Genomic DNA, 22259 nt, shown 5'->3' on the forward strand with positions numbered 1-22259 from the left:
TGAAAAATATCTATCTGAACTTAAGAACACACGTTAAGAAATGGAAAGAGGAAGAATAAGAAGTGTAAGTAGAAGAAAAAAACTACATTGGCTCAAATTAAACTCACCAGGTAATTAATTTAAGACAGCAAATAAATAAATCAACAAATGCCCTATTTTTGTTTCCCCAAAAAATAAATCACTAGAAAATCCTTACTAACAAGTTAAAAGTTGATGTATTAATATATATATTTTAAATAGTAAAAAGTTTGAATATTACATCTATCATAATTTTATTATTCTATTCATCTAATACACTCTTCTGCTGAGATATCTAATGTGTCTTCATCTGTACTCTCTTCTATCTCTGGCAAGTTGCCCCAAAGTAGGAAGTTAACACCTGAAAATAAAAGGTCATAAAATTATTTGGTGAACATGATATATGAAACTTTTTAGGTTAACATTCTTATATTAAACTACAGTGTCAGCAGTAAAGAGAAAAAGCTATGAAAGAATGTACCACAAATAAAATTATCTAATGAAATTCATCTAGGACATACATATTCTTTAACCCTTTTAAGCAAGGTCTTGAATTCTAGAATCTTGGAACTCAAGAGGATCTTAGGAGTCCATTTACTCAAACTCTGCCTCCAGCTACATTATGCCATAATAACTCTACAGTGATACTTTTCAAATCTATTTTAATGACTTTTAAGAATGGATATCTCACAAGATCCTTTCTGATTAAGTGACTTTTTGGAGGGTACAAGAAAAGTCTCATCTCCTCAACAAGCATGAAAGTAGCTGGTACTTTTTTTCTGATTAAAAAAAAAAAAAGCAAGGTTTTGGAGCCAGTTATAATATGAACAATAATTCTTGATATATGTGAATTTTAGTCTAGAGGTTTTCAAGGTAGAACTGTCAACTTTATAACCAGATTGTTGCTGTCAATACAATAAACAAAACAATAACCTAAAACCTCAGTGTAAAAGATCAGATTTCATACTGAAGAATTCAGCATTGGTATATAGTATAAGATCACATGTACGGTAAATGATAATGGGAGGTTTATTCTGGGCATGTACTATATTACAACTTGAAAGCACTAAATTGAAAACAACAACAACTGACCTTTAGAAGAGCCAGTGAAGTCTAACAAAAAAAGTAAATCTCAAGCTGTCCAGTTGGCAATATGGGCACAAGGAGGACTCAGCAAGTCTGGACACCCATTCCACATATATCAAGATAGTGGCCACATGGTAGAATGGAATGAGCCAGAATTTGGAGATTTAGTTTGAATTCAGTTTCCACCACTTACCAGTACAGCATGGATGTTTTTACTACAAATGCATGCAACCACAGACTATACATATTGTTTTGTGTATTTAAATTTTTATAATATGGTATTATATGTATCTTTTCTAATTTTCTTTTAATCCTCACCCAAGAATATGTTTATTGATTTTAGAAAGGGAAGAGAGAGAGAGACATCAATGTGAGAGAAAAATATCTGTCGGTTGCCTCCCATAGGTGCCCTGCTTGGGGACTGAACCTGCACCTAGGTCTGTGCCCTGACTGTGAATGGAACTCGTAACCTTTTTTGATGTACAGGACAATGCTCCAACCAACTGAGCCACCAGGTCAGGGCTCTAATTTGTTTTTTTCATTAGACATTGTTTTTGAATTCTCACTCGAGGACATTTTTTCATTTTTTGTTCAGATAGAACAGGATGGAGAGAGAGGGAGAGAGAGAAAGAGAGAGAGAGAGAGAGAGAGAGAGAGAGAGAGAGACATTGATGTGAAAGGGACACATCAAGTGGCTGCCACCAGCACAACCCAACCAGGGCCAGGGACAAACTGCAACCGAGGTACATGCCCTTAGTGGGAACCGAACCTGGGTCTCTCTGGACTGCAGGCCAACGCTCTAACCACTGAGCCAAACCAGCCAGGGCGACATGATGTTTTTGAGATTTGCCTATATCCATATGTGTAGATTTAGCTCATTTTCTTTTATTTCTGTATTCTATTGTATGAATTAAAAAAATACATATATTGCAAATATGACCCATCACTCATACTTTCTTCTAACTGCCCATTTTACACAGGTGCCCAAGAAGACATGTGCAAGAATGTGCACTGTTGCACTGTTGAAACAGTGGAAACAATCAACTCTTCCTCTTGGTTGAATTTACTGGAATTTAACTAGGCAAGAAGTTAGCATCTACAGGGTATCTCCAAAAAATGTATACACACTTTAATGTTTGATGTTTCTTTCTTTTCAGATTTAACCCACTGGAATTTATAATTATTCAAAGAGCATATACATTTTTTGGTGATACCCTATATTTGATGCAGACATATGCCTATCATATCATTTTCTGTAACTTGTATGTGTGTTTGAATTGTTTATAATAAAACACACCTTCTTCCCAAGAATGAATGGTGTTTTGCTTCTGGTAATATGGTACTGAAGAGCTGACAGAATAGTAAAGAATCACTAGGTCAAATCTAATGAATAATTAGAACCTATAAAGCAGCGGTTCTCAACCTGTGGGTTGCGACCCCTTCGGGGATTGAACGACCCTTTCACAGGGGTCACCTAAGATCATCGGAAAACACATATTTCCGATGGCGATTCATAACAGTAGCAAAATTAGTTATGAAGTAGCAACAAAAACAATTTTATGGTTGGGGGTCACCACAACATGAGGAACTGTATTAAAGGGTCACGGTATTAGGAAGGTTGAGAACCACTGCTATCGAGGTTAATGGAGAGCTGAAGAGATTTTGCCTTTGAGGGCATTTGCCAGTCCCAGTGAACTTGAACTGAGGTTTCTCAAGCCTCCTCAGGAACGTTTCAGGAAATCAGGTCTACATGTCTAGGCTAGCCTAGAACATAGACTTCTTGGGGCCCTTTCAGTCTAAACATTCTAGAATTTTATAAAGCTTGTGTGTATGTTCCTTTGAGGCTGCTGATTCAGATATTTCGAGGACAGTTCCAACAGCCATGAGTAACCCTGTTTTATACCAAGCATCTAGAAAATCCTGCTTTAAATCACAATATTAGGGTTACAAAGAAGAAGTCTGATATTCTTGGAGTCAATACGCAGAGACATGAGTAGCTCAGCACAATTGGTTCAAAGAAGAAAAAATAAACTAAGAGATTGGATCTGACAGAAGCAGCACCTTCCTTCCTCTGTTAAGAAGGGAGGAAGGAAATCCTGTGATACATCTGTTTCTCATGGATTAGATTCAATGCAAATGGAAGAATGCTAGGCTTTTATCTTTGAAAAATTGACCAATATTAAAAAGTAAATCAAAATTGAAAAATCTCTACCCTGTGTTTTAAATTCTACAGAGCAGAAAAAATAATATCAAAGCAGAAATTTCCTTTAATGTGTCCCATAAGCAAGACAAATATAAAATTGAAAATCTAAATTAGAAGCCTGTATCTCACCTAGGGGAGTTTAGATAAGTCCTTGCTCAAAAATGGCCTTCTTAATGTACTAGTCTTAAATTAAGACCCTCAGATGGTTGAGAGCCACAATTGAATGCCAGGTGATTAAAAAAAAAAATCAGTCTCTAAAAACCCAAACATAATTGGAGGGTTTAAAGACCCTGACAACCTAGCTTACAATTCGTGATCTTTCTTTATAGTTTGTAAAGGCAAGTCATACTTTTAAAAAAGGAATATATTTTAAGTTCTGAAGAAGACTAAAATATACATTGTAAAACCTGAGTGCCAACTTGGATTGTCAAGTTCTTTAAACTTGTTCTGTAAACCAAAGTTCTATAAACTTTAGTTCCCACTAAAAAAGTCCCACTAAATTGCAACTTGGTCTGTTGTGTAAATAGGTATTATACATTGAGAACATGTGTCCTATAGCAAAACTGAATGGCTCTAGAAAATATAAAATGTATTATATAAATATCTTTTAAGAATTGGTTGTGCCCTGGCTAATGTGGTTCAGTTGGTTGGGCATCATCCTGTACACCTAAAAGGTTGCAGGTTTGGTTCCCAGTCAGGACACATGCCTGAGTTGTGGGCTCAATCCCCAGCAGGGGGTATGTGGGAGGCAGCAGATCAATGTTTCTTTTATTCCCTCTCCCTCCTCTCTCTAAATATCAATTTTAAAAAATAGGTTGCATATTTTCCTACTAAATAACTAGTGTAACATATTGGTATTAAATATTTCCTTTGACTAAAATTCCATCATAAATTATTAATACAGGATGTCAAAATGTCCATTTATATCCTAAATAATAACATCAAACATATAAGTTACTTAGTCATCTTCTCTTCCAACTCCCCATGTCTCTAGCCTCTCTTCCCTCCCTTTCTTACACACACACATACACACACACACTATGACTATCAAATCTAAAATCTTCCAAAATTCTCTGGAGTCATAATATGTAACAAGGCAGCAATTTAGAGCAATTAAAATGTTAATTTAAGCCCCTCTACAGTGGCTCAGTTGGTTGAGTGTTGTCCTGTGCACTGAAAGGTTGCTGGTTTGATTCCAGGTCAGGGCACATACCTGGGTCATGGGTTCAATCCCTGGTTGGGGCACCTATGGAAGGCAACTGATCAATGTTTCCCTCTCACATCGATGTCTGTCTGTCTGTCTATCTCTCTCTCTCTAAGCATGTTCTTGGGTGAGGATTAAAAAAAAAAGTTAATTTAAAAAAACCAAGTTTGAGGCTCTTAAATAAAATGATAAAGATAGAAATGGCAATGCATTTTGGCTAGTAGTATCCATAAGTGAATGTTTGAGATAATATGATTGATGCTTCACTCTATTGGATCCAATCCAGGTAAGCTCTCAGAGGGACTCCTGAAATGATTTATTGGGAGTTTCACTCAGATATAGATAGACATATGTTAAAAGAATGTTTCAGTCCACTGTTTCTTACCGGTAGAGTCTAGTCTGTTAATACCATAAACTGCCTGGCTGTGAAACATCCAGAAGTGCCCGTTGTTACAGGAAAGAAGGCAGGAACAACATGGAACAATCACATGATAACCTACAATGTTCCCACTAGAAAAGAAAGTAAATATTGTTAGATGCCGTGTAATACCTGGCCATGTAAGCGTTTTTATGTGTTAATGTAAATAGATGACATAAAGACCTGATTCCCTCCTAACACCCTCCATTGCTGGGATCTTTGGGATGCGAGTTATTTTAATAAAGACTACAGTTCTACTGTCCAGTGAGAAAATAGTCTTTAAGTGAAATAATACTAACACATTCTCCATTTCTTTGCTAGTGTTATTTTATGCATTTTCCCTTCAGATGCTAGCTTCTAGATGGCATGAGGTTGTGAACTGTTTTGTAAAGCACCCCAAATTGATGTGTTGTACACACAAAATATATTAAATAAACTCAGATCTGTGTGTAAATGATTTTTGCTAATCCCAGGACTGTGGTAAATTGGGTTCTTATATGTTCTGATTCCATATCAGCACCTAAAAACTATTTCAACAGATGGAGGAGTAGGAAGACAGCATGAGCCCCTGGAAACCAAACACAAGCTGGCTGCTCTAATTTTAGTGTCAGTGTTTTTGAGGGAATTCAGAAGTAAAGCAAATCCACAGCCTCTAGAGAAAGTTGCAAAAGTTCTGTCTTCAGGATTATGCATCTGATTATAAGTACCTCACTCTTCCACAGATTTTTTTTTTCCTGATCCAGTTACTATTAAATAGAGTGAATATACAGGGAATGTTTTAGTTTGCACTTAAAAAAAAAATGACAACATAAACTGCTTATACCTTGAGTTGTAAAAATTCTTATTATAGTTTGTTCTCACCCAGTGAGATGTGGGAGTCAGTCATTTTTGTGAGGCCCTATAAAAAAACGCTTTATAAAAGGTACCAGCCCACCTAAAATATGTCTTATAATCATGATCTGATTGAAAGGCAAATGAACAAAAACAAAAGTTGTTCTTGGACTAGCACTGAGTTATTTGTAAGACTGTATTGCAAGAGTAAATTCTGTGGCTTTAATTACCACCCTTATTCATTCAACTAATGTGTATTGAGCTTGTATTCTGTGTTAGGTATTGTTCTAGGTGTGACAAGGTTTTTGTTGTCACGGAGCTAACATTCTGGTAGGGACACATCAGATCATTTTGTTCCCTTCTTAGAACCCATTCAGTGGCCTCCCATTGGCCCCAAATAAAAACAAATAAACACCTTTATACCAAGGTCTAGATCTACACTATCCAAATGTGGCTATTAACCACTTGAAATTTGGCTAGTCTGAAATGAAATGTGTTGTAAGAATAAAACATATACCAGATTTGAAAGACTACCAATAAAAAATAGAATGTAAAATATTTCATTAATAATTTTTTATGTTGGTTACATGTTGAAATGATAGTATTTTGGATATATCGAGTTAAGTAAAATACATAATTAAAATTAATTTCACCTGTTTCTTTTTACTTTTAAAACTGTGGCTACTGGAAAATTTTAAATTCCATATGCGACTTGCATATTTCTACTGAACAGTGCTGCCCTAGATTATCTGTGTTTTGACTACAGCTCTACTCCACTCCCCAGAGGCTCACAAAGTCTCAGCCACACTGCCATCATCTTTTTATTCCTTGAACATGTTAAGCTTCTTCTTGCCTTGGGTTCTCTGCACTTGCTGTTCCCTCTGCCTAGAACATTCTTTGTCTCCTTCTCATTCTTTAGGATTCAACTCTTGTTAGCCTCTCATGAGAAGGCTTCCCTAACCATGCTATCAAAAATAGCTCTTACCCACTATCCCAATCTCTATTATTCTCTATGATTATTAGTTCCTTTGGAGCACTTCCTAGCCTATTCAATATCTCATTTACTTAAATATCTTATTGACTGATTGTGCTCTCTTTGGAATATAATGTCCAAAGGCCAGTGACTTTGTTTTGTTTATTGCTGTGTTTACAGCACTTATAACAACGACCAGCACTTGGTAGGACCTCATTAAATAGTTTAAATGAATGAAATTAAATGGTCATTAGCACAAAAGAAGAGTTTGCTAATAAAGAAAAAAAAAAAAAAAGAGTTTATAATACAAACTCAATTTAAACGAGAAAACTCTCAACTTTGTGACTAAAATGGGACTAATAACACTCAAATTTACCTCTCAAAAGAGAATAGTAATAGCATTCATCTGCGTTGCAATTTATAGTTTATCAAGCCTTTTAACATTCATAATTCATCTGATCTTCACAACTCTGTAAGGTAAACACAGAAGATATTTTAATTTCTATCTTAAGAAGATAGTTCTTATCTTCTCAAGTTTATTTTTTTAAGATAGAAATTAAAAAAGGAAACAGAGGTTCAGAGGTTTAGAGGTTTAAGGAGTTTATTCAAGATCACTACGAGTAAGAGCAGGGCCGGGGCTCAAACCTGATTTTTATGACTGTAAATCTAAGTGTTTCTTTCCCTTTTAAACTACTTGCCTTTTTCTAAGAATAAAAGCAGATATCTCTCAACTTTGAAAAATTATAAAATCATATACAAATTTAAAGTGTCACAAGGCCCTTTAAACAAATAGCTTTAAGTAACGAAAGTTTTTTTAGTGGCTCATTGCAAGGGTTATATATAACCAGTGTTCGATGCAGCCCACTGAACCTTTGTGTCTGTTTTGGTGTCAACATCCATCTTCCAAACCCAGGGCCATCTAGAATATTGTCATAGATACCATTTTAAACATGCGATGTCCTTCAGTTTACATTTGCAGATTTCAGTGAAATAGCATCTTCCAATTAAGTCCACTGTGCTGAAGAGGGAAAAGTGTAGAGATAGTCAAATGTACTTTTTTAAAATTGTAAAATATATATAACATAAAATTTACTAACTTAACCATTTCTAGTGTATAGTTCGGAAATGTTAAGTGTATTCACGTTGTTGTACAACAAATCTCCAGACCTTTTTCATCTTGTAAAATTAAAACTCTATACCCATTAAACAACAATTCCCATTTCCCTCTTCCCCCAGCCCCTAGCAATCATCATTCTATTTTCTGTTCCTATAAATTTGACTGTTTTAGATTCCACATAAAAGTGTAATCATGGAGTATTTTTCTTTTTGAGACTGGCTTACTTTCACTTAGCATAATGTCCTTAAGGTCCATCCATGTTGCAGCATGCAACAGGCTATTCTTCATTTTTACGGCTGAATGATATTTCATTGTATACATATACCTCATTTAAAAAATTCATTTATCTACTGATGGACATTTGGATTACTTCCACCACTTAGTTATTGTGAATAATGCTGCTAAGAACATGTCGGTGCAAGTATCTCTTCTAGGTCCTGCACTGAATTCTTTTGGATATATACCCAGAAGTGAGATTGCTGAATCATATGGTAATTCCACTTTCAATTTTTTGAGGAACTGTCATGCTTTTCCATAGCAGTTGCTCCATGTTATAGTTCCACCAACACTGCACAAGGGTTCCAATTTTTCCATATCCTTGCTATCAAATATACTTTTGCTTGTGATTTAGTATGAATTTTGTATGCCCATAGAGCTCAAAGAGAGTCTGAAGTAGAACTATAGTGTATTTTGTAAGAGTCAGTTAATATTTGTGAGCTCACCATAAGACAAAATTTCCATTTAAAAAATCTTATGTGCTCATTGATTCTCACGCATTAATCCAAACTATTTTAACTCCTACAAGGAAGTGTAGGCAATAGGAAAGAAAGACCCAACTCTATTCTAGACTCTGATCCAACCTCTAACAATGAACATATGTGAGCCTTTCTTATGATTGTCTTATTACCACAACTATTGTAAAGATGAATGAAGTAATATTTTAATCATAGGGACTTTGCAATAGGTTCCAGATTTATTGTCTAGTGATTTTTTTTCAACACCACACACACACACACACACACACACACACAGAGGTATTTAAATATTAACCCATTTGTCTTTGCAATAAATGGTTTTGTCATTAGGCATGCGTACATTTGAAAAGATTTCAAAGGAATTCACACCTTTCACTATGTTAAAAATTTTTTTTAAAGTTTCCATCATCATCATGCAATTCATATTAAAGTATTATGACTATTAGCCTCTGGCTCTGTGTCCACAGAATAGTTATTCACCCATATTTTGGATAATCACTCTTTGACTTTAATGATAAAGATTCAACAAACAGCTAAATCTTGGAAATCATGTAAGGACTATATTGACTACTGAAAGAGAAAGTAACTTTTAGAGCTAGAAAAAGGTATATTTGAGTCAAATAAATGGTTATTTTTCCAAATAGGAAGCAAATTCTTAAGCATTCAACACCGGAAAGTGGGTAGTTATTGAAAACAGAATTTAAAAGGATTGAATTACACAAGTGAATGCATGATATCCAAAATAGACTTTATGGGAGACAAGAATCATTTTAGGACTAAATCTCTATTTCACCTCATAAAAATCTAAGTCTCTCTCATTCAGAAAAAGAGAGATTTTTGAGAAACTACTGAATTATATAGAAATGGAATCTGATTCAGCATGCCAATCGCTAATAATGGTAGAAAACTATGACTTTTTTTTTTTTTTAATGTAAAACGATGGCTAAAAACAAAACACTTGACCTCTCCAACAGTGCAGAAAAGCTTGCTTGAATTTCCTGGAGTCTAGGTCATAGCCTTGATCCAGTGAGCTAGGATAGTTGGGGAGGGCATAGCGCCAGGGATCCAATTTAAGGGATGTGGTCACGTGACCAGAAGCATTACATCAGGACTGACCACTCTGGCTAAACCACAGACTTTGTCCAGACAGTCTGCCCACTTAGTTATACTCCAAGGGGATCATCAGACTGGCGGGAGTGGCTGGAACACCAAAATGATAATCTCCTTGTTGACTCCGAGGTCCAAGCCGTAACATTTTCCCATTTAGTTAAAGGCTACCGTTGCCCGCCGCTAGCACGACTTACTTGGTAGGAGGGATGTCTGTAGAGAAAAGGTCTATTTCGGTATCAGCCAGCAAAACAGCCTTCATTCCTCTAGAGCTGAGCACTTGTTTACAGAATTTGCAAGACAGGATGGACACGCACCGGTCCTTGAAACTACAACTGCTGGTAGACATGGCGCCCCGGGAAGGATGAGGGGTGGGATTTGGAGAATGGAAACAAGAGCAAGACCCTTCCTAGTTGGATTCCCCCAGGCAAAAAACAAAAAACAAATAGCGAGGCCTCGAGCTTTTCCGAGCCCTAAGATTGGGAAAGAAATGAGTTTTGCTTCCCTCTGGGAGGGTAAAAGTAGTATTTATTGAGTAGGAACAGGCGAGCAGCAGCAACCTTGGCTTTCCTTTTAGCTTTTCGGGAACGGGGCGCAGGTTGAAGTGGGGAGGGCCACGCGGCAAGGGGCCCCGGGAACTTCTCTACCGTTTTCCCTTCCTCGCGTCTAAAAGGATCCGCTACTCCAGCTCCCGCCCCATTAGCAATTCCCTTTTATTTAAAGCTTCTCCTCTCTTAAGCTCCACCCTCGGAGAGCTCGAATTCCCGACCGTCGGGCCGCAGGCTAAGTCTCCCTGCCCACGCCTCCTCTTTGGAAATCTTTCGCCTCTTCTCAGGATTCGGGAATCTCCCGAGCTCTTCCCACCCGGACGACCCCTGCCTCGCTGCAGTCCTCCCGCGATCCTCCTCCGCTCGGCTCGATCGCCGCCCGCCCCGCTTCGCTCTCTCTCTGCAGCCCCCCGCCCGCGACGCGCTGGCTCTCGCGTCCCCCTCCCTCAGCTCGCCCTCGTGTCCCCCGCCTTCTCCCAGGTCGCTCCCTGCGCGGCCGCTCCAGAGCGTGCGGTGCTGGGGCGGGGCGGGGCGGAGGTCGCTTTTGGGGCTCAGTCGGCGTTGGGGTCTCTGTCACCGAGCACGTCTTTTGCCCCTTCTTCCGTTCCCTCTGCCTTCCAACCGGCTGTCAGTTTGAATTTCCAGCGCCACACACCGATTGGGAGAACTAGAGCTCGCCCACGTCCCACATTGGAAGGCTCGGAAGCCCTGACGAGATCTCAGTGGCGAGGAGACCTACGCCCCGCCTCAGTAACGGTGCCGAGATCAGTTCGGCTTTCTGGTTGGCCTGGCGTGGCTCCGCCGCCGATCTCATTAGCGGGTTCTGGGAGGGTGGGGCGGGCCTGCTCCCGCCCTGATGAAATGGCAAGGACGCCCTTCGCGCTTCTTATTGGAAGACGTTCTACAGTCCACATTGGTCTCTACTCTCTATTGGTGAAAATCCTCCCCAACGCTCCTCCTCTGCGCCCCGGTCCAATTGGTCGTACCTTTTCTCAAGAATTTGTGTTTGGTTGTTGGTTCCAACTTAATCCCGCCCATTAATTCTACTTTAGGGTTCGGCCACAGCGGGAGGAGCTTACTCAGTGACTACGCCTCGGTAGTGCTAGTCACGCCTCCAAGTTTCTCCAGTCCCTCCTCCTCATTCCTGGCCTCTCGGGATCAGCTATTCCTATTGGCTACAGGCCCCATCGGTCGATAGAATGCGGGCGGTGATTGGCAAAGGGGTGGGTTCTGCTTCCCAGCGGGGTCCTGCGGAGTTGGCTGAGGCTCCTGAGGGGACTAGGGGACCAATCTGCGTAGGAGCGGGTGGCGGGGAAGAGAGGGGAGGAGAACTCTGAGTGGGAAGCCGACCCGGGGGCCTGAGACCCGTCGCGTCAGAGTCAGGTAAAGGCTTCTTCCCTCTCCCCTTCTTCCCGGCGCGGGACTGGAGCCCTGTCTGAACAAACCCGGGCTGGGGCGGAAAGGAGAGGGCGCGGATGCTGCTTGCTGCATCGCATTAGCGGTGCCGTCAGGAATCCCTCAGATCCCCCTCCCCCGACCCTCTACAAAACTCCGTGTACTGTGGGCAATACTTCTCAGGACTGCATCTCTCTCAGCCCTTCACCGCACCACTTGGGGCTCTGCCCTGCCTCACACGCCGCGGAGCAGCCCGCACCCAGCCCCTCCCCAAGTTCTCTGCACTCAGGCAGCCTCGGTCCAACTTGGGGCAGCCGTCGTTGGCAACACCCGTAACCACTGGCTGCCCTCAACTCTGTTTCCAAGCCCTGGCAGACAGCCGGGTTACAGCTCTGGACGCGGGATGGGTGTTCCGCACTGCTTCCGGGGCCCTTCCCGGGTCCCAGCCCCCGGCCCGCCCCGAATGGCTCCTCTTCGCACTCTAGTTCCCAGACCCATATGTGGGTCTCCAAAGTTACGAACATTCCTGCGCTCCATGTACATCGCGGCCCACGCTAGCCTCCTAATTCCCCCCTCATCTTTAGGGTAATCCTCCCCTTGCCTTCTCCCTGTCTTCCAAGCGTGTGCGGCAGCTCCAATTACCTCCGGCTCCTGTGCAACCTCAGGACCCCATCTCTCCTCCCCTCCCCTCTTCCTGCCCGTCTGAACCACTTCGCCACCCCTGCACCCTCTTCCTCGCTCCCTGGGGCCCTTTCTCCGGGCGCAGGCAGTGGGAGACACTGGCGGGAGCCTCTTCCCGGCACAGAGACAGAAAGGGGCAGCCAAGGAGAGTGGTCGCTGCGGCACACTGGGGAGCGAGGCGCCGGACCGTGCGCTCCCGCCGGCTTCCCTTCCTCCTCCCGGGAGGGGCGGGAGCTCCTCGGGCACCTCCTGGTGCGAGAGGTCGGGACTGCGACCCTCACTGACCCCCCACCCTTCACCCCCCCAGCCTGGGATTGGGGGCGGTTTCTGGGATCTCTGGGCTTGGGAGACAAAAAATGTTGGGGATGGCATTTAGAGTCACTCTCATCCCTGGCTTGGGGCAGGCGACGGCTGCCTTCTGCCGTCCCCCCCCCCCCCCCCCCCCCCCCCGGTTTTTCCGACTCCGACCCTTGCCTCTAACCCGTTTCCTGCTTCTGCCGACCACATTGTTTTCCTGGATGTGTCCCGTGCCGAGCAGGCCTTTTCCTGCAGATCTTCCCCCCGCCCCCCACCCAACATTTTGCTGCCAAGGGAAGCTAGTAACCAAAAACAAAACAACTGGGAGGAGGGACGGGAGGGGAAGAAAAGTTGTGCCCGGGTGGCTTGTTCCTCCCCAGCTTTGATCCCCTTTGATGTCCAGGGAGTTGCCCTGCCGGGGGTCAGGGGCCGCGTCGGAGTCTGGGCAGGGAGGGTCCCTCCGGCTGGCCGCTGCCCAGCGCTGGCGGAGCTGGAGAGGCCGCCGAGGTGCCGCAGTCCCCGCCCGGAGCCCCGCGTTCCCGCCGCAGTCCCCACCCGAAGCCAGCGCGGGCGGCTGCTCCAAAGTGTTCTCTTTCAGCCTTAAAACAAAATCCGGAGGGAGCTTCCTTCCTCCCCACGTAGCCGCGCCGAGCTCTCCCGGCCCGGCAGCGTTTGTCGGAGATGAATGGGCCTGGGCCGGGCTAGGAGCCTTGTCCTTCACCCCACCCCCGCCAGCGATTAGAATCTGCGCCGGGGCTGATCACCCCCTCCCCTTATCCCTGCATTTACAGGCAAGTGAACCGGAGCAAACGACTTCCGATCCAGTCCGTGCTGCTGCGGCTCCCGTTTGGGATTTGATTTGCAGCATCTTCGAGCCTGTGCAACAAAATACCGCGAAGCACGCCCAGCCCGCCCCCGGCACCCCAATACGCACCCACTCCCTCGGGGTACACAGCTGGGCGCGTCCACACCCCCACAACCCCCACACGATGTTGTGCGGAAGGACTTGCACTCCCCGCCTGTGTCGTTGATGTCAGACCCCAGGCCAGCCTCCGGGCGCTGCAGTTCTCCCGGCTAATGCTGAGCCTGCGGCTGGGGCTCTAGCACAGGAACCAGCCGCTGCCGCGCCCGGCCCCAGAGCCCACCGTCTGCATGTGCCCGCCGTAGCTGCCTGCCTATCCCGCAGCCCGCGCTCCCCGGAGCGCTGGAGACCACCGCGGGGGGGCCCCTTCTGCCCTCGGGAGAAGCGGTCTTGGAGGTATTGATTTCGGTGGTTGGATTTTTTCCGTGGATCTATCAATTCACAATTCGAATTTGGAAGAAAGAAGGAAAACATGACGTCTCCAGCCAAATTCAAAAAGGATAAGGAGATCATAGCAGAGTACGATACTCAGGTCAAAGGTAAGGGCTTGGAAAAATAGCCTAATGAATTTGCTCTGTGGGCCATTGAGGCATGTATTTCCACCTTGATTTGCAGGAGGTTCATTTCTTTGGGTGGAGCAGGTGGGGGCAGGCTGACCCCAGAGGTGGTTTCATAGGTGGGTCTGAGCCTCTGAGAGATGGGCAGTGCCAGGGGCTACAGGCTCAGGAAAGGGATTTTCAAAGTGGGCTTTAGGGTTTGTGCCTGTAGGGCTGGTCATTATTTTGTCAGCCTTTCCCCCAATAAGCTGGTTAGAGTGGGGGGAGGGGCAGGAGGTTCTTGGAGAGAGAAAGGCGGCAATTTGCCTTTGGTTGTCTGGGTTAGGTTCCTTGAAGGACTACTGAAATCTGACAGGTGTTAGGGAATTTATTCGAGGTTTATTCCAGAGGTTGGAGAGGAGTCTAGGCAGAGAAAGGCAACCTTGAGAATGTGTACCTCTTGGAGAGCCCAGAGAGAGGCGGTTTTTTCTGATGTACTATATCCAAACATGACACTTGCAATGGCATCAGACACAAAAGTCTGTAGCCACTTTGGATGTACCTTGTGCCTGTCTGATCTCTGGTTGCCCTTTATTCAGCCATAGATCAGAGAACAGAAAGGATAAGGTCACTCACATGCGGTCTCTGCCCTCACCTAAACCTGAATGGAGTTGGGATGTTAGGGCTGCTGGGTGGTGCTAATTCTGGAGGATGGGAAGACATAATTGTTTTATCCTTCAGCATGGTCGCGCTCTGCCCCAAAATACATGCTTTTAATGACTCACTTACCTCTGCAAAAATGTGTAGGGTAAAAGCAGGAGAAACCAAAGGACCTGTCTTCACATCTAGTGGACTGCCTCACTTGGCATGTGAATCAAAGCCCCTTTCCAGATAGCCTTTTTCAAATCAGCAATTCCAATAGAAGGGGTCCCCCCCTGTTTGAGAGCCCCAGCATGTGTTTGTGTAAGGTACTGTCCCTTCCTGGCCAGTGACTGGTAAGAGCCATGTGGCTCTAGCCCTTTGAGACCTCCTCAGCTGGGGAATGGGAGAGGTGGGTGGCCTTGAATGTTACACCACATGGTTGGAGCTCTGGGTTTTCCTTTGTTTCGGAGTACAGAGGGAGGGGCACCTCCTTCTTTCCCTGCACCAATGCAAGAAGGCTTTTTCCTATCATAGAAGACTTGGAAAGGGCCATGTCTTCTCTCTAATGACTGCCTGGGGTAGGGGTAGAGTTAGGCAGCTGTCTTATCTCTTAGAAGGTTGGAGGTAGTTTGAAGTCCTCATTGTGCCTGTAGGATCTTTTTAATGTCATCAGCTTGGTCATTGCTGGAGATACCCTGAGGGACCTTCTCTCCACTTGGCTGCAGATATTGGTGGGTTTATTACAGAAGATGGGGGAGTTAACTGATTGATAGCTTCAGCTGAACTAGGATTGGGAGAGGTGTGGTTGTGAGTTATAATTGAGGTCTTGGCCTCTTGTCACTGTTCATAATCCAGGCCTGTTTTTGTAAACAATAGGCCACTACCTCTGTGTCCTGTCCAGTCCAGATGCACTGCATTCTCCTCCTGGAATTCCCTCCCCCTCCTCCACCCCTGCAGTTTTAACCAGATATGTCATTATTTTTTTTTTTTTTTTTACACATCCTATTCTTAACTGTTGCCATAGGGAGTATGAATAACTTTGACTTTCCCAGATTTCTCTCCAGAAGCATGCCATTGACTAAGGTGCAAAATGATTTTACATGTTTATTTTTTGGAAGGTTCAGAGCTGATAGGTGTTAATGGAACTGTATCTGCAGATTCCTTAATGGTGAAGGATTTCTCACAAATGTCTCAAAATTAAACACTTGGTGTATTTACAAACATTGTTCATTGAGATGATGTAATGAAGTTGGTGATTTGGGATTTCTCCTTCACCTTGCCACAAGCAGGGTACTGCTCTGCTTTGCTTTGATTGTTTTTTTTTTTTTCCCATTGACACTATTCATAGATTTTATAGGTGGTTGAACATGATGTCTTATTCAGAGAAGGTGCCCAGTAAATGCTTATGAAACTGATTTGAAAGGTTTAGACCCTCATTTTATAGCTGAGGAGAGTACAGAAAAATTAAGAGGCTTGTCCAAGGTCACACAGCTAGGCGGTAGTAGATCTGAAACTAGAAGCAGGTTACCAATTCCAATTCTTTATTTTATTCTGTTCATATTTACTATGAAACATCATCTGACCACAGTAGGGGGAAAAATCCTTAGGAAGCCAAAATTGGTTAGTGAATAATAATAGTAATATGATAATAATAGATTACATTTTTGGTGCTCATTATGTTCAAGCCTGTCTCAAGTGCTTTATAAGAATTGTCTCATTTAATTCTCATATCAACCCTGGAGGTGGATATTATTTATTCTCTGTTTGCTGCATGAAGAAACAAGCTTAGTGAGGATAACAAGGTCCCCACTCCCAAGGTCACACAGCAGATTGACTCCATTCCTTTATTCATCAACTATTTATTGAGTGCCTTCTATGTGCTCTGGGAGTGGCCATGTAGCAGTCAACAAGACAAAGTCCCCTCCCACTTGGAGCTTACATTCTAGAGCCTTTGGTCTCCATGGAAGAGCATAAACCTTGGAGAGAGAGGACCTAGGTTCTGGATTAGCTCTGTTCCCCCAATAGCTGGAAGCCCTTATCAGAATTATGACTTTGACTTTTTTGTGTTACCTGGGACTCACAGTGCTTCCAGTCATACTTCTCTTACAGATACCAAGATAAAAAACAAAATTGCTATTTTGGTCTGGTGGTTAAGAGCACAAGTTTTTGAGTTTAAGGGATCCAGGTTAAATCTCAGTTCAGCCACTTGCTTGCCTAGTACCTTGGGCCAGTCACATGACTGGTCTGAGCCTCAGTTTCCTAACCTGAAAAATAATGTGCCTTTGCTAAAGTAGTTGTTAGGATTCACTGAGATAGTATGTAAAAATCATTTAGCACAGTATCTGGCACTTGTAAGTAAGTGCTCACTAAAGGAACAGTCTGCTCCTCTGTTAGCTAACCTTCTCACCTTGCTGACCTGTAAGGTTGGGTTGCTTGTTATTTACAAAGCACAACTATTAAGTGATGGGAAACAAGTCCAGGAATGAAACTTGAGTTCTAGTAAATTTCTCTAGTAATAGCGAAATGGAGCTTGGGCCAGTCACTTAAAGCCTCTAGACCAATGATTTTCAACCTTTTCCATCTCATGGCACACATAATTAATTAATAAAATTCTGCGGTACACCAAAAAATATGTCTTGCTGATCTGACCAAAAAAAGGTATAATTTTGCTTCATTCACACTGGACGGCTGTTGTTGTGTTGGCTGTTGTTATTTTTTAATTTGACAATCTAAGGGAAAAGAGGTCAGTGCCCCTGACTAAATAGTCAGGTATTGTATGTTTTAAAAATTCTTGCGGCTCACCAGCTGAAAATCGCTGCACGAGACCTGTAAAACAAACAGGTAAACTGTCGAATCATTGGCTGCTGCTGTTCTCTGTGTATCTGACCACAGTCCTGGGTCCTGCTTTTCAGTCAGAATGGTTTGAATCAAATGGACTTAAACGTACTTTGTGGGAACCCAGTCTGTCCCGTGGTTTTTGCTTCCCTTTAAACCACCTGCTTGCATGTGCCCTGAAAGACTTCTGAGGGTGCAGCCCCAACCCTATCCCCTGTGCTTTTATTAGGGGCTTGCCTCCTTAGTTAGCCTGCCTTGTAGCTGCCTTCTTAAAAACCATCATTGTTTCTGGTTTGTGGGTGTTCAGATTCCTTTGAAAGTTCATGCCTCTCAGTGTCTGACTGGAGAGTAATAATATTCTTAGAGCTTTTACATGGCTGTTTCCAGTTTACAAAGCTCTTTCATATGCATTATCTCTGGAAATTTTTGACAACCCTGGTCAGATTCATGGTCATAACCTGAGGCCTTTTGGCCTCTAGCCTGTTAGCCTCTTTTGGGATTGGAGCAGTGAAAGGTGGTAAAGTGCATGGAGGCAATAATCTGGGTGGCATTTGGGTGGGTTCATCTCACTCTGTACAGTCCCAGCTATTGTCCTGTCTTTATTCAGGGACCCTTTTCCTTTACCCTCTTCATACCATGAGTGTTTGCAGGCCCCGAAAAAGCTTGAGATTGGCAGTTCATTCAAATATTCTGGGAGGAATCATCTGAAACAGAGTGGCACTATGTGCTGAGCAGATTCTTTCTCCAAAACATTAGGGGTCTTATCTTTTTTTTAAATGTCTTAGAAGAAAAGTGGGTGTGCACCATGGAGCTGAGAAGTGAAATTTTGTAGTTTCCATCTGGAGCATTTCGATAGAAAAGCCTCAGGCCTTTGCCTGGAACAATTTAACCCGTTCAGAGCAGGGGATGAAATTTAAAACTAGACATATTGTGTGTGCGCATGCATTTGGGAATGTAGATTGCTGGTATTTAAACAACTTGTTCCCTTGGGAGGTCTGAGTGGTTCTTCACTCATGCCAATGAAGGTCTTCTCTGAAGCTTCTTTCCTCCCAGCCCCCACTTCCCAAGGGAGCTTTAAATATAATGTTTGTGAAAAGCTACAGTAAAATATCTCATTGGAATTCCCAAGCAGATGCTATCATCTTCCTGTGAGATGATTGAAGGCTCCTCTTCCCTTGCTCAGGGAAAATAGGACTCTGCAGTCAGGTGAACTCCTGGAAGAAAATTAAGCTCTTGGAAAAATTCAAGTATTCTGTTGAAGGACCCTGGAGGAAGGAGGTAGGCAAGGAGCTAGGGATGCTGTGCGCTGTACAAAGTAGCAATGATTAGAAACATTGTTCTGAGGAGTCCTCAGATTTTCTAATTTCAGGCATTCTCTTGGGAAATGAGAACTGAAATTTCCTTTAGAGAAGCCCATCAGGTAGTTAGTAGTTATGACCACACCACATAGGTAGAATGCCTGGTGATCATTTCTCTGCTATGAAGTTTGTAGAGTCTGACCTGGCCCTGATAGGTAAGGTCCACACCCTTTAAAAATCAGCAGGTGCCCAGCACCTGACTCATCAACTCCCACTGTTTGCTCCAGATACAGGGGGGCTGTTAGCGGCACCTGTAGGGTTCTTCTTACAGACCACAGGTTTTCATGGGAAAATGCTTACCTTACACTCTAGACCTCTGAGGGCTTCATTAGGAGAATATTATGTCATGTTGCAGGGAAAAAGTCGATATGTAGATTTTTACTCCTAATGAAATTCAAGTGAACAGTTTTAACCTGGTGTCAGCTATTGAATTGGCCTTTTGGGGAATCTGGGAAAGTTACCTCAGAAGTTGTTTGTTTTAAATATAAATAATGAGAACACTTTAAAAGGTTTTTTAAAAATGACAAAAACAATACTTTTACTGATTTTTACAATAATGTGTAGGTATAGTCATTCTTATTTTTATTATATGAATATGTATTTATGTTAATAATATGAGCATTATGTATTAATACCAATTTATATTATTAACAAATACATGGATTACTAAACTTTTATTCTATTTTTTTTGTTTGTTTAATCCTCACCTGAGGACATCTTTGCATCTATCTTCAGATAGAGCGGGAGGGAGAAAGGGGGGAAGAGAGAGAGAGAAACATCGACATGAGAGAGACACATGGAGTGGCTGCCACCCACACAGCCCCAACTGGGCCAGGGACAAACTGCAACTGAAGTACATGCCCTTAGCGGGAACCGAACCCGGTACTCTACAGTCTGTAGGCCGACACTCTAACCGCTGAGCCAAACCGGCCAGGGCTTTTATTCTATTTTTAAAAGCCTAATTGAGGTTTAACTGACATATAGTAAACAGTGCATGTTTAAGGAATACATTTGATAAGTTTTGACATATGTTATATATCCATGAAACCATCACAGCCAAGATAAGTGAACATAACCATCACCACCAAAATTTTCTTTATTATAATGTGTTAATATATAACATAATAACCACATTATAGAAATGACATTAGCTTAAAGATAAGTAAAAGCCAGGTATTACCAAATTTTAAAAAGTAATAAATAGTGATCCAAGTTACCCATGTTGGTTCCTGGAAAATTTAACCTTTGTGAATAAAGACAGTCTCCCAAGGAGTTGGGTTCATAATTATGCTATAGCCATCACTATGTGTTTAGGAGGAAGGACATGATATAGGAGGAGGAAGAAAATTAAAAAATCTTGTATGTGTTAGGAGTTGATGGGTGACAGTATCTGTTTTTCTTTTTTCCTATAGACCTGGCTTTTTAATTTAAGAAAATTAAAAAATCTTGTATGTGTTAGGAGTTGATGGGTGACAGTATCTGTTTTTCTTTTTTCCTATAGACCTGGCTTGAACCTATCCCTAGGGCCTCACGCCTCTTCTGAGGGGGTCATAAGTGAGCCAGGTGCCAAGGGGAGGGGCTCTGGGCTCCTATGAGAGATCTCAGAATGTTATGAATATGGCTTTTTTCCTGTAATGATTGATTCCATATTGCCTGCTGAAGAGACCAACTTCCTAGATAAACATTAACTTGGTTTTCAATCTGGCCTCAATTTTATCATTTTAACTATATTTCTCATTTTATTTTAAGAGGATTGGAGGCCTATCTGAACTATTTGCCATTCTTTCAATGCATATACCATTAGCTAACATATTGCTGTTTGGGGCTTACTATGTACTAGGCATTATACTAAATATTCTACATAGATTATTTCCTAACACTTATACCAACTCCAGGAGGCATTTTGCTATTATCCCATTTTGCTGATGAAGATCTTAAAGTGTGGTGTAGGAGATTCAGTGACTGGCCCCAAGGCCGCAGCTGGTGAATGATGGAACAAGAATTAGAATGTCAGCTGTTACCAGATTTCTGAGTGCTGTTCGTGGAATACCCCTTTCTCCCTGCCCAGCCCCACATCTCCGACATACTGAAATCTCACCCTACCAGTAAAACCAACTTTTCTTGGATGCCTTTCTTGGTCACTCTGACCAGAAATGACCCTTCTTTCTAGTTCACTCATACAGCACTATGGCATTGATCTTGTACTGCCTTATATTTTAAATGTTTGTCTTTCAGTCTTGTCTTTTCTACTGAACTTCTTCTGGTAGGAATGTTTGGAGGTTGTGTAATGCAATACAAAGAACATAGGTTTTGGAACCAGCCCTCAGTTAGAATCTTGTCAGTATTACTTTTTTTCTCTATGGGCTGGCTCAAGTCACTCACCTTTTCTTCCAAACTTCCTCTTTTGTGTCATAAACAAGACCTACATTGCTGGTTTATTGCAAACTTGTGTAAAATGCTAGCTCAGTGTATGGCAAATATTAAATGCTAAGTAAGTAGCTCTTGATATGGGAGCTTCTTCAGATAGGAAACATGTCTAACAGTATTTTAGCCTAAATGGTGGCTCTTAGTAAATATATATCGGCTATAATGATGAATGTATAAATGAATGGCCTGTACTACTACAAATAATATTTTTAGAAATAGTTTCTTAATTTGATCCTGACAATATATCTTGCACAGAAACACAAAACATATTTTTAGAGAAACAAAATTCTTACTATTCTGTTAAGATCATAGCACAAAAGACTGTTTACACCTATCACTGTCTACTTACTCTGCTCGTATTTTATAATATCACAAAGCTGAACTGCCTCTAGTTTCCTTACCATATTATGTTGTTTCATGCTTTATGCTTTTTCTTGCTGTGTCCTTTCTTTGGAATGGGTCCTTTTCCTTGAACCTCAAAAACACTTATTCATCCTTTAAAATCCAGCTTAGATGCTATCACCCACCTCCACGAAGTCTTCCCTGCTTATCCCTGCTCTCCACGCAGTGACCCTGTGCAGGATTCCAAGCAGGTTTCCTCAGCATCTGCCCTTGCTTTCTGCACAAGGTTAATCCATGCACCCTCAGCATCTCAGCAGTGTCCTTGTGCTTACTTATATTATTGCACTCACCATATTACATATTTACATCTTTTTGTTTACAACTCACCTTGGGGACAGAACTGTCATTTCCTTGTGTCCAGCTTCTGGCACATGGTAAGTACTAAAATGCTTATAAATTAAATGTAAATGTTTTCTGAGTTGAGGTTGAATGTGATAGTGCCATGATGCCATGCTTCCGCATCTCTCCCCTACTCCAATGAAAAGCTTCCTCCTCATGTTAATGTTATTTGAAATTCAAAACAGATCAACCATTGTGAATATTGTTACTACACAAGGACAGGTA

The 22259-nt window shown here is 42.3% G+C and overlaps 2 protein-coding genes across 5 annotated transcripts in view; one reads left to right on the forward strand and one right to left on the reverse strand.

Moving 5' to 3' along the window:
- Positions 1–284: 284 nt before the first annotated feature.
- On the reverse strand, positions 285–10438 carry FAM72A (family with sequence similarity 72 member A). The gene is made up of 4 exons (XM_036273724.1): positions 9910–10438; positions 7674–7751; positions 4897–5021; positions 285–379 (listed from the first exon to the last, which is right to left on the reverse strand). The coding sequence occupies exons 1-4, from the start codon at positions 10059–10061 to the stop codon at positions 285–287; spliced, it is 450 nt and encodes a 149-aa protein (XP_036129617.1). The 5' UTR covers positions 10062–10438.
- A 1096-nt stretch (positions 10439–11534) lies between these two features.
- The window catches only part of SRGAP2 (SLIT-ROBO Rho GTPase activating protein 2), a 249457-nt gene continuing 238732 nt past the window's right edge, over positions 11535–22259 (forward strand). For all 4 annotated transcript variants that reach the window (XM_036273719.1, XM_036273722.1, XM_036273720.1 and 1 more), the window contains exons 1-2: positions 11535–11643; positions 13425–14034. In XM_036273719.1, the coding sequence (XP_036129612.1) occupies positions 13968–14034 (67 nt within the window). In that variant the 5' untranslated portion in view covers positions 11535–11643; positions 13425–13967. The remainder of the gene's footprint in view (positions 11644–13424; positions 14035–22259) is intronic.

The sequence above is a fragment of the Molossus molossus genome, unplaced genomic scaffold, assembly GCF_014108415.1.
Source record: "Molossus molossus isolate mMolMol1 unplaced genomic scaffold, mMolMol1.p scaffold_m16_p_20, whole genome shotgun sequence".
In the NCBI taxonomy this organism is placed as follows: Eukaryota; Metazoa; Chordata; class Mammalia; order Chiroptera; family Molossidae; genus Molossus; species Molossus molossus.